The sequence below is a fragment of the Micropterus salmoides genome, unplaced genomic scaffold (genome assembly GCF_014851395.1).
Source record: "Micropterus salmoides isolate LMB-PRFRI ecotype aquatic unplaced genomic scaffold, ASM1485139v1 Ms_hic_scaffold_18, whole genome shotgun sequence".
NCBI classification, from domain to species: Eukaryota; Metazoa; Chordata; class Actinopteri; order Centrarchiformes; family Centrarchidae; genus Micropterus; species Micropterus salmoides.
Window position 1 is genome coordinate 3,870,505 of NW_024040928.1, and position 12,736 is coordinate 3,883,240.

At 41.9% G+C, this 12,736-nt stretch overlaps 1 protein-coding gene across 1 annotated transcript in view; it reads left to right on the plus strand.

Annotated features, from left to right (window-relative positions):
• rev3l (REV3 like, DNA directed polymerase zeta catalytic subunit) overlaps nucleotides 1-12,736 on the plus strand; it is a 77,593-nt gene that overhangs the window by 29,091 nt on the left and 35,766 nt on the right. The window contains 5 exon segments of the mRNA XM_038727865.1: nucleotides 3,538-3,727; nucleotides 3,864-3,938; nucleotides 6,374-6,534; nucleotides 12,478-12,569; nucleotides 12,571-12,611. Coding sequence (XP_038583793.1) covers nucleotides 3,538-3,727; nucleotides 3,864-3,938; nucleotides 6,374-6,534; nucleotides 12,478-12,569; nucleotides 12,571-12,611 — 559 coding nt within the window.

The following is a 12,736-nucleotide window of genomic DNA, read 5'->3' on the forward strand; positions in this document are numbered from 1 at the left end:
ATTGCCTTTATTACTCTAGTGCCTTCCACATTTGAGATTCTTTTCAGCCCATCCTGTTTTCCTTTTCATGCAGACACACACAAACACTTTCTCTCTCATTATGATTTTCTTCTCTTTCTTGCTTTCTCAGACACACGTTCTCCCTCTGTCTCTCTTTCTGTGGCTTGACCAGTCAAAAGAATAACTTGTTTATCTCTGCCTGTCGGTCAGGGGCTTTTGCTTTATTGTTGCCTAGCAACTGCAGCAAAAGCCGACATTGGCTGGTGGTGTGTGTGTGTGTGTGTGTGCGTGCACTTCCGAGTCGACACGGCAGACTGAGGACAGACAAACGCGCGCTGTCCTCAACGCTCCCTCATCTCCTCAGCGGCTGCCAGCCTTTGTGGGGCTGGCGGTGGGGCTGCGCACACCTTGACGTTGTACAGCTGACCCACACAAATACACACTCCAGACTAGACGGAGACCTTCTGATCCCACTGTCTCTCTGCATCTCACCGGCTGCAGTAGCCTAATCGTTCATTATTTTTTTTGATTAACTGTTTTAACCCTTTCATTTCCAAAAGCTACATTCTCTGAATGTTTTTATTGGCTCCAAACATGGATGCATTGCACATCTGTTTGAAACTGAAGAAATATTTGATGTGAATATTTGCATTTTAATGAACTTAAGTTAGATATTATAGCTCATGAACGGGGTGGTGGCACATGGATAAGATGCTTGCCTTTGGTGTGGGAGACCTGGGTTCAATTCCCACTGTCCACCATTGTGTCCCTGAGCAAAACACTTAACCCCTAGTTGCTCCAGAGGCGTGCGACCTCTGACATGTATAGCAATTGTAATTCTCTTTGGATAAAAGCGTCGAATGAATAAATGTAAATGAAAGAACAGTAATGCCATTAATCAGTGATATCTGTAAGGTTTTTGTTGAAACTTCACCAGCCTCATAACCAATAAATACACAAACCCTTGCTTAATTTTTCTTATTTACAAAAGCATATTAACCATAATTAACAGGCCATTATTTAGTGAAATATTGAAAGCCTCTTTAACCATTAAGGAGAGTCGGGCACAGCCGACCTTTGATGTGCGCAAGTTGACTGGATCACCCTAACAGCACACCACGAGGTGGTACAAACAAGCATGTTGGTTCATATCAATGTCAGATATCACAATTTGCCACATCCCAAAGTTATGTAGTCACGTTGCTTGTTTGGTCCGTTTTAACAGTAGGGCTGGGCAATAAAACAATGATAATTTTCCTCTATCAGTACAATAAATGTTCAGTATATCGTCAATAAATATTTGGTTTAATTAATTTGAATCTCGAACAAATTAGCACTTTAATTTTTCTAAAAAAATATATATTTTTTTTGTCGAGGAAAAGGGACTGAAAAAAGATTTCCTAATCATATATCACATATTTTTTATCATAATAGTTTGGAATGTTTGATTTGTTTAGATTTGTTAAGCGATCCACTGTTTTGGCATCAAGTGTTTGTCCCATTCTGACCATAAAGAAAAGTTTAACCACATAATTAACCATCTGGTTTCTTCAATTTTCACTCAGGAGCAAAAATCAGCCTTTAACTTGAAAGAAATAACGATTTGACATATATCGTGATAATTATCGATATCGAATGATATGAAATGTTTTTATCGTGATAACATTTTTGGCCATATCGCCCAGCCCTACTTAACAGTCCAAAACCCAAAGGCATTCAATTTATAATGATAGAGAAAGTGCTTCCAGCACGTGTTTGGCATTTGTGCTTTATAAATGACAGTCGATAAGTAATACAAGGTCTTGGGTCACTTGGTTACTGTGGACCTCAGAGATGGAGTGCTAGATTGTTTGGTAATTTGGCTTTACAGTTTTTCATAGCTTTAATATTTCATAATGCAGACCACATTTAACTAGGCATGGAATTCATATGAACAATTTCATTCCCAAGGACGGAGGGACAAATGGAAATGTCCTGTTTTATCTCATAATGATGGAGTGGTGTGTGTGTTTCCCTCACACGCAAACCTTTCTCAATACCACTATGTTCCATGGGGAGCTCTGCCTCTGAGCAGCTGAGCAGTGCTTTTATGTGGTAGATGTCTGATTCAGTCGAACACTAAGCCTGTTCTCAGAAGCCCATTGTCTTTCAGCACCACCTCTCTACTTGCGTCACCCTCCCCTCCTGTTTGGAGGCAGTAATGTGTATTGCTGGGATGCTGGGAATATTTCTTCCACTTTTGGTCCAGCAATCTCAACAATCGTGCCTAGTGGACTGTGGCATTGCATCGCACGCAGCATCTGTCATACCATAGCATGGCGATGTGGAATTGGCAAGCCATGGGTGTGTGTGTGTGTGTGTGTGTGTGTGTGTGGTGTGGAAGAGCAGTTCCAGAACCCTCCTTCCCCTCACTTTTTTCCAGTGACGAGGGTTGGGAAGGTAAGCATGTCTCTGGGCGTGTGCAGACAGTCTGGGCAAGAGTCAAGCTCCGGCTCAGTACTGTCTCCTCCGGCCCAGCTGTCTGTCAGCCTGGCACTTGTGGAAGATAAGGGGAGAGTCAGAAGCTCAGATTTCTGTGAGCCTCAGCACTTTCAGACATTGTTGTCTTCATTTTTACACTGCTGTTATTATCCCATGTAACCTGATTAAACACAGTGCAGGCTCCTACAGCGTGCAGATAAACATGCCGGCCCGGGCTGATAATGGCACAAAGAGAATGAATCGGAGCGTAGTGTCTGCAGTACACTTCATCTCAGATGACTCTCAGCAGTGTGCATGTTTGTCTGGGAGTGATGATGCCCCTGTTGGAAATACTGTATCTCCCTCTATCTGCGCCGGCTGACCTCACTTCACATCACTAAAGACCTCATTCCTCCGCTCCACCCACAATCCTCTGTTTCTGTTTAGTTATTTAGCTAATGGGCTGCTTCAGCACATCTGTCTGTGTTGCCTTGCAGGGATTGGTCAGAAAGTGTACGGGGGTTTACTGGACCCACAGCACACTCCATCCATCTCGATTGCACCTGTCAGTAGATTTAATAGTCTCTGTAGAAGAAGTAACATCTAAGGCTACAGCTGCTCCGCCATTGTGTGTGTTCAACAAGCACTGTGCCACTGCATGCTGAGAAAATTAGTCAATACATATAGTCCTGTAATACTGGCAGTATTGGCAAGTATTTTGATTTGGTGACACTTCTTGGAAAAAACAATAATTACTGGATGAGTTTGACCAACTGGCTTCTTTTTCAAAGTGAAAGATTTTGAACATGGTAAAAATGAATAAATAATAACCATAGTTTGAAAATGTTGTAGTCACTAGGGCTGGGATTAAACCTTGACCTATTAGAAACTGTCAAGGGTGAAAAACTGACATTAAATATCTGGTCAATACAGTACATGAAAGTGAGATGATTTTCAGTTTGTTTGTTTGTTTTTTTTGCCAAATTGATAATTTAATATTTACAAACTCAAATCTGATGTCAGGTCATACTTACTGGATTAATAACTTAATTGGATGTTGTTGTTGTTGTGTTGCAGGTCAGAAAACGTGTCTCCACCTTCATGGCGTGTTCCCCTACATCTACATACCATACGATGGCTATGGCCAGCAGCCAGAGCGCTACCTGCGGCAGGTGGCCTTTAGCATCGACAGGGCCCTTAACGTTTCCATGGGAAACCCCTCCTCCAGCACCCAGCATGTCTTCAAAGTGGTGCTGGTCTCGGGAATGTAAGCTCTGAATGGACTGCAACACATAAAATTTCATAAAATAACAGTGTGGGAAATCCTTACAATGAATGATCCATGTTAAAATGCAATGCGGTATGTTAATTGTATGCCATGTGGTCTCCGTCTTGTCTTACAGGCCTTTCTATGGCTACCACGCTAAGGAGAAGCACTTCATGAAGATCTATCTGTACAATCCTCAGATGGTCAAAAGGTAAGGTTACCGTGGATCGATGCAGTTTAATGCGACTAGGGATCATCCCGGGCTCCAGTTGTTTGATGTTACTGAATGCCAGCCTGTGTGCGCATGACTCCGCCAGCTCACTAAAGTGAAATCGATTGCTGTGTATTCAGTTGTACAAATTGATTGGCTGAGTGTCTGTGTTTGTGTGCAAATGTGCATGGAAGCACAAAGGAAGACACTGCGGCGATTAGCGTCAGCGGTGACACTGAGCGGAGTTTTGCTTTGGTACTCGGCCGAGACAGATTCACACTGAGGGAAAGAGTGACAGGAAGAGGCTTGAGGAGAGGACAGTATAGAATGATGAGATTGGAGAGACAGAAAAATGAGGAAAGGCAAAGTAAATACAAACTGAGGAAGAAAAGAAAAGGGACCATGTAAAGACAATAACCGACCAAGAGCAATTCAGGAAAAGAGAGACAAGATAGCAAAGGAGGGAGGCAAGAAAGAAGCAGAGGGTAAAAAGAGGCTGAGGGAGACAAGAAGGAAGAAAAAGAGGACAGTTGGAGTTGCAGGAGTGGCTTTCCTGCATCCCTCCTCAGCCTCTCGTCTGTGATCAGTCAGTCAGCCCGGTGCTCTGACCTTTTCAAAGGGGAAACATGACTCCAGGACAGAGCTTAAACATTCACAAAGTGAACTGCTGCCCGTTCTTCTTAATCTATCTATCAGAACTGAAGAAGTCCTTTGGATAAGGGACGAAACGTCTTCCAGTAGCTTCAACCAAGTCCAGTTGCCCTTCATTTTAACCTTCGTTGGATAACTATGACCTGGATGACTGAGAATCTTCATAGACTTCTTAATCTACCAAGCAAGTACTGCAAATGCAAGGATTTCTGTAGTTGAGCATGGTTCTGGACAACGGGTGGTCCTTTTTCTGTGTAGCTCCTCCACGTAGATTTAAATGCAGAGATTACCTTTATATATTTTAAAGGTTTAAACTAATTTTAAATGTCAAAGTCAATTTGTCATTTAAAACAGTTGTATAATATCTTCTGTGGTACTGAGGAGCTTTCCAATTCTAAAGGCCATTTTACGTAAATACTTCACAAATAAACAAAAGAAAAATTCAGCTTCAACAGTCAAATCTGAAAGAATTACTGATGTGATTCTTGATTATATCAGTTAAGACTTGTAAAGACAATTTTTTAACAGAAAACTTTGACTGTTTAGTTTGAAATGTGGGGGTTTACCAGGCAGGGGGCTGTGTTGCTCGGGCATATTGATTAAGGTACGAGTGATAACCCTAAAATACGATCCAGGAAGTCCAGTTGGAGTAACAGATTAATGCTTTTAAAATGCCAAAACACTGCAGAGAACAGTGTGTATAATGCACAGGATTTTTCAACTCTGGAAAGTTATCATGGCGGCAACTATTTTAATCTTTAGTAACTCATGAGGTAAACTGTATAATACAGTGTTCATGGTGCCAGGAATGTGTGTTTACGTGTATTTGATTGACCAATGCAGCGCCTTGCCAGATGACATAGTGTTGCAGCAAAAGGTTTTTTTCTTTTCTCGTTCCATTCAAATGAATGGGAGGGCTGTGTTCTTTCTTGCAGGGCTCAGGTCGGTCTGAATTCAGGGTCAGGAAGTGTTGCTTGCAGCATTGTTGAGAGGCACGGTATGGCAGCTTGCAGTGTTCTCTAGAACCACTCATCTGGACGACTTCTACGCTGCACAACCATGGGTCCTTGGCAACACCCCCGCCAAGTGTGATGTCGATCGGATGAACGGTCACCTATTGGCCAAATGGCACACAAGTTCGTCAGCGTCACTCGGACGACAAATCTACATGTCCACCAAATGTAGTTGTTATAGCACAAAGCGTTCAGGTGATATGACCACACCATTTAAGCAAACTTTAAGGGCCAGCTATAGCAAAACTGTACGGAATAACAATCCCATAAAGTTACATTTTACAGCTTGGTGGAGAGAGTTTCTGTGCCAAATTAGGTGACAATTTAAAATTTGTAGGAGAAGTAGCAAAAAAACTGACTTGGACAAAATCAGTCTAGACGCAAATGGGTTGGTTTATATGGATAGATTCACCTGGACCGACTGCATCCTAGTTCAAAAGTTACAGGCTGAAACGTAAAGTTTGTTGTTAGAGCTTCACCAAATGGTAGAAACGTGCAAAGCCCTTGAGCCCGTGTCAGAGGACATTTGCAGAAAGTTGAACCTTTCTCAACTTCCAGCAACCACAGACGACCAGACTTGTAGCCGACAAAGCCCCTTGATTTCATTGGGAGAAGCTGATCACCATCTCAGCTACCCCCCCAAAAAACAACCTGTTATTGTGTAGCTGAGGTAAATGACTGCTAAATGTGTGTGATTATCTCTAATCGGGAAGTGTGTCTTTTCTCTACCCCAAGAATTTTTTATAATGGATTATCCTCTGTTTGTTGTAGGGTTTGTGAGCTGTTACAAAGCGGAGCAGTGATGAACAAGAGTTACCAGCCCCACGAAGGCCACATCCCCTACCTGCTGCAGCTCTTCATAGACTACAATCTGTACGGCATGAACCTGGTTAACTTAGGGGCTGTCAAGTTCCGCAGGAGCCAGAACAAAGGTAACAACTCATAGTTATATATAGTTTTTCTTCCTTTTGCCAAGTGTTTTTTTTCCCTATTTCCTGATGTTGTTGAAAGTGTTTTATAGTAAGGGTAATTTAATTCTCTTAGTGTTAAAAATCAAATCATAAAAAAAACAAAAACATTTTCCTCACCCTCTGCTTCCTCTCATTTGGGGTCAAGTCTTGGGTTACACATGTTTCCAGTTATATTACAGCTATTTCTCTGCTGGACAACGCGGTCATAGCCAGGTTTCCTCCTCCTCACTGCATTGTTCCCCCTACCTCAGCAGAGATGGAGAGCAGGCCAGCGAAGTCTGCCATGCCTTGTGTCGTATCGAATTTGTCCTGATGTCACCACAGCCTCAGGGTGCCTCTTGTCTTTTGAAAGCTCTCTCCGTTTTCATCTCTAAAGTTACCCTTTCGCTTCTTTTCACATGCTTTGTCTTGTGGTCTTTATTTGGCACTTTGACCCCTCTGCATTTTCTTACTCTATTCTAAATCTGGAAGCCAGGAAGCTTGTACAAAAAAAAAAAAGCTGAAACAAAAGGTGAGCAGAAAGAACAAGAGGCAATTATTGGGTGTTGGTAACAGGCACTTTGTAGTGTCAAGGCTCTCTCTCTTGTGTTTGCCTGAGCCCTTTTGAGCTTTGTTAGCCCTGCAGAGTGATGAAACCGAGACACACAGAAGAACTGCATCTTCTCCAGGTTTTACCTTCAAATACTGATTCATGAGGCTGACTTACTGACTGATTCATGAGGCTGACTTACCGCCAAGGTTAAATAAAAAAAACTGAGAATACTTGTTATCAATCCTTAACACATCCAGCAGACACAAAACAATTTTATTGATTTGGGTTTAGGTATCTGTCAATCTGACAAATGTAAGACCAATATTCACTCTTATTTAACACGGTTTTGGTCTTCAACTCCCCTAGGGCAAATATCTGGCTCTTGAGCTGCTAAATGGTCCCCCATGTATGTATGTACAACATTATGTAGTATTTTTATAACAGCTTCAAAACTATTTTGAATATACTGTATATGTATGTATTTATTTATTTTTTTATATATATATATATATATTAGGGCTGAGCACTAATAGTCGAAGATTCGATGCTTCGATGGGCGGAGCCTGATTCGGCAGTTAATCTTACAGTCGAAGCTTCGTAGTGAAACGAGGATCATGGGGGTGCTCAACGAGGGGGAGAGGGATCTCAACAATAAGCCTCAATTTAGCTTCGGCTCGCAATCGCCGCGCACAAAAACTCACATGATTCGACTATCAGTCGACTATCGGCAGGACTTGACGATTCTGATTTGACTATGTAAATCGTTCGTCTGGGATACACTTATCATTTATTTAAATTATATAGAATAAGGGGCACTTTCTCTTGTGGAATAAAAAGTGTAGGTACTCCAGCAGCCCCTTTTGCACGTGCCTGGCCTATACCTATAAATGATGAGTTGATGTCAGCAAACTTTCAAGAGAACACACTCATCGGTATTGTTACTGTAAGTGCCGAAGAGGATGCTGATAGAGGGAGCTAAGAAGAAAAATAGAGAGTGACCAAGAAAAGGCTGCAGGACAGACACAGAGCTGGCTTGTTGGCCTGGTTCATGTTTGGCTGTGTTAGAAAAGTTGGCTTGCAAGTTTTTGATCATAATTGAACCATAACAAATGCATATGTACAGCTGTCCTTATTTACGACAGTGGTTACACTCTGAAATTGTAGGGTTACCAAATAGCACAAAAAAACACATCTTACATAATGTTGCTTTAACTTACATTTACTCATTTGGCAGACAGTTTTATCCAAAGCGACTTACATTTGAGGAACAACATACAAGCATCAATACTGCACGAGATCTACAAGTGACAATACATACTAGTAAGAGCCAATAGCACGTATGGCGTCAATGGGGTAAGTACCTAGGGAAAGAAGTAAGAGTTAACAAAAAAGTGCAATCAATACAAGCGGATTGTCAGGAGGAGGAGAAGAAGGAGGATGAGGAGGTTGGAGGATGTTGGAGGTTAGGGGTTAAAGGTGTTATAAGAGAAAGCGTCCTCGGATACAAGGCAGGATGGATCCACGCTTTCATGTTGTTTACACTAAATTCTGAGCTACCATCTGAATGTCGCAGCTGAAATCGAGACTCATCAGACCAGGCAAAGTTTTATAAGGTTGGACGTGTTGTGCGTTCAGAGATGGTATTCTGCACACCTTGGTTGTAACGAGTGGTTATTTGAGTTACTGTTGCCTTCCTGTCATCTCGAACCAGTCTGCCCATTCTCCTCTGACATCAACATTTTGGCATTTTGGTCCACACAACTGCTGCTCACTGGATATTTTCTCTTTTTTTAATAAACCCTAGAGATGGTTGTGGTGAAAATCCCAGTAGATCAGCAGTTTCTGAAATACTCAGACCAGCCCATTTCTTTCTGGCTGATTTAGCTATTTGTGTTAACAAGCAGTTGAACAGGTGTACCTAATAAAGTGACCGGTGAGTGTTGATAAATAATGTTGTATAACTGATATTATTGCATCAGGTCACTGACTTTATGATTCCTCTCTTGTGCTACTGGTGCACTCTGTTTTAGCATGTCCCAGCGAAACATTTCAATAGTTTTATGACAAAAGTCAAATATGAAGTAAGCCTGCTTTATGTCTCCTGGAGATATGTTTGTTATTTCCTGTCCTTTCCACTTGCTCTCTGTCAGCTTGGCTAATAACGCTGTCTTTAAAGCAACTGACTCAAGAGAATATTGGGAAATTAATTGAAGCTTAATTGGCCATTATCCTGTAACTGCCACTTATGGACACAGTAGCTGCTGTTCAGCATAAGTTCACTTAAAAAAAACATTGACGCCGTAAACAGCTGCAGTGCTGTATCCTGCCATATTCCTTCAGTTCTCGGGTTGTGTAGGGGATCCTTCATGTTGCTTGTGCGTAGCCAGCAGATGAAATAAGCACCATTCCCACCAGTTGAAGAAATTTGGAGCCATAGGTTGACATCGATTCCCTTCTTCCTGGTGTCCCTTGAACTTTTTATATACTGTAACTTCAGAATTGGCCTGTTCTTTGCTAGTCATTTGATTTCAAGTGTGTACTGACTTAAAAAGTGGGTTTTACGCGGGGTTTGCTCTTCAGGCAGTGACCCCAGCAGTCACCTCACTGTGGGCCTCACAGTGGGAGTGGCAGACTCAGATCTTTTGTGAACCAGACCATTACAAACACAACTGTACTTCCTCCTGATGGAGTCTAAATCCCTGATTCGGAACTCTTTTTGATCACAGCTTAGCCCTAATCTCAGACCAGTACCTCCGCTCATCATTCCTCATCAGACCTCTCCACACTCCCAGAGAGTATCCAGCGTAGCATGTGAGGGCCTTAATGAGGACAGGAAATTCATGACAGAAACTTCCATACGTGATTTTAATGAAGTTCTTTTTGAAAGTCCTCACGCTTGACTCTCCTGCAACAAAAGCAGGGTACTCATGTTTGATCCACCCCTACACTGACACAATCAATTGAAAGAGGGCTCCAGTTCCCTGTATGACCAAGAAACTAAAATACCCCAATAATAGGTACACCTGTTTAGATTTTCTTCTCTCCCCGAGATCAAACTTAAAAGCAAGTTCTTAATCTGGGATCAAGTGGAAGGAATGATACAAGGGGCTGGACTGGTAAAATGGGCCAGTTTGACATGAATAGAGGCCTCAATGTGTTTTGAAGTCCACCACACAGGTTGAACACTCCCCTCCAAAGCAGTTTAAGCATCCAAACTAAAAGCAGAATGTATTCATGAAATGACCTGTGTGACAAAATAATGGTAATAAGGGTCACCTATTGTACCTACCTATCCTAGCCTAATTTACTGCATTTTTGCAAAGATTACTCACTTGGCATTAGGATGAAATGGTTTGAAATGAATAGGCCTACTATTGTGTGAAATAAATCGAAATATTACCTCTGATTAGTATAGGCTTAAAGCCTTTCTAAATAATCAGACACTCATTTGATTGATTTTTTTTTTTTTCCCCTGAATTGCGCAATACAAAAACATAATTTAAGACAATTTTGTGGCGCACAAAAAGAACCATGATTGAGGATAATAAACACAAACTTAGATGTTTCTGCAAAAGAACACCTCAAATATGTTGAACAGTTTAATCAGGAATCATATTAATTAATACTTGCATGCATTGAAATTTATTCTCATAAATAAGGTGAACAGGAGGACAAATTACATTTAAATTTATGCCGTTTTCAGTGCGTCAGTCGAGCGAGCAAATATGAGACCATAGTTTCCTATTGCCTGTTGTTATCAGATGTCCGTTGCCTTATTGAGCCAAACGCTGTGCGCCAGTGTGTGGATGTGATGTGCTACTCGATTTTATTGTCATTTACAACAAGTAATATTCTTTTAACTCATCGGCGCCTCGTTAAGTGAGTGGACTGTTTGTGTAGCCTAAATAAATGTTTAAAGACAAGTGGAATTCATTTGGTTTACTCTCTAAACTGGTGAATCCAAATTAGTACCTGGGTCATCCCGTCTTGCGTGTGTGTCCATATCCAGCCAGCTCAGGAGGGATACCCATTCCAGCACATCGGTTATAAAGGGTTGGAGCTCCGGTGCCCTATAAATGCCAACGTGAGTGAGATGGAGGTGCAGCTTTGGTCGAGTGTTGATGGTTTCCCATTGTTCTTTGCGGTTTATAAATGAATAGGAACAAACCTTAACTCCAAATTTGATAGGCACAGCACTGAAGACGTTATGCACACTTACTACGTACCACCTTGTTTATAAGTTTAGCTAAGACTAGACAATTGGCTCCAAAAACTGCTTTTTCTTCATGGACTGTACTTATAAAGCCTTTTGAAAGCACTACAATACATTTCACATTCACACAGTGATGAGAGTGGCTGCCATGCAAGGTGCCAACTGCAAATGGAACTAACATTCATACACCCACTCACCATCGGAAGCAATTTGGTTCAGTATCTTGCTCTTCGACATTTAGACTGGAAAAGTCAGGGATCAAACCACCAACCCTCCAGCCATATACTAGGTTTCAGCCTACGCTTTTTCTCAACAAATAAGGGTTTATTACCAATATTCCAGGTGTGCTCACTTTTGGTTTTCCTCTAGTTAAAGTGGTTTAGATAATTTGGCTAACGTATTGGCTTTTGTACAGTCTGATTGACTGGTTGTACAAAAGCCCTACATGACCTGGAGGAATGGCAGATTGCAGCCCTCAGACTCATCCCCACCAGAGATGAACCCATTGAGAGTGGTGTCATCTGCAAACTTCTGGAGCTTGACGGAGTGGTCACTGAAGTTGCAGCTGTTGGTGTACAGGGAAAGAGTAGACTTTACTCTAGCCTTGTGAGGACCGGTGCTGATGGAGAGTCAGAGATGTGTTTCCACAGCTTTGTGCTGCCTCCTGTCGGACAGGAAGTCTGTAATCCACCTCCAGGTGATCACGCTCAGCTGGGAGACCTTGCCCTGCAGCAGAGCCAGGAGGATGATCAATCAATATATAAGATCTTTGCTTGTACACTCTAGAGACTGGATCCCCCCTGAGAGGAAGAGTGGAGTGGTGATATCACATGTGAGGGAAATAGCAAAGACCAGCCCGGAATTTTTTTTTATGTTAATAATTTTTGAAAAAGCTATTCTTAAATTCAAAATTTCTATTGTCAGGTACCGTGGACTCTGTTTATAGTTCTAAATTAATTTCAGTCCCTGATTTACACTCATTTTAATAAAATAAATATTTCCCAATGTGAAAAACAAGTATGATGATTGATTCTTAATTCTACCCTACAGCAGTTTCTCACTAGAAAATGAAGATATTTTTTGTATGCTTCTGATGGCTCTTATCAGAGCTTACTCTGTACTATACTGTGTGCCCGTGTGTGTTTCGCAGACGACGCAGCAGCTGTCCCAGACAGGCAGACTCCCAGCAGTCATCCCAGCATCAGTCCCTGGAAGAGCCCCTGCACCAACAAGCTCAACGACAGCACCCTGGGGGGGCACATTTGTCCGCTGGGAGGAGAACGCCATACCCTGGTGAGTCTCACCTGCATAGCCTCTGCTGCATTAGCTCTTACTGTAAGTAAAGTCCTGAATGTAAAAGCTGAATACAGGTTTTTTTTTTAGCAATTGTAAGTCTCTTTGGATAAAAGCGTCAGCTA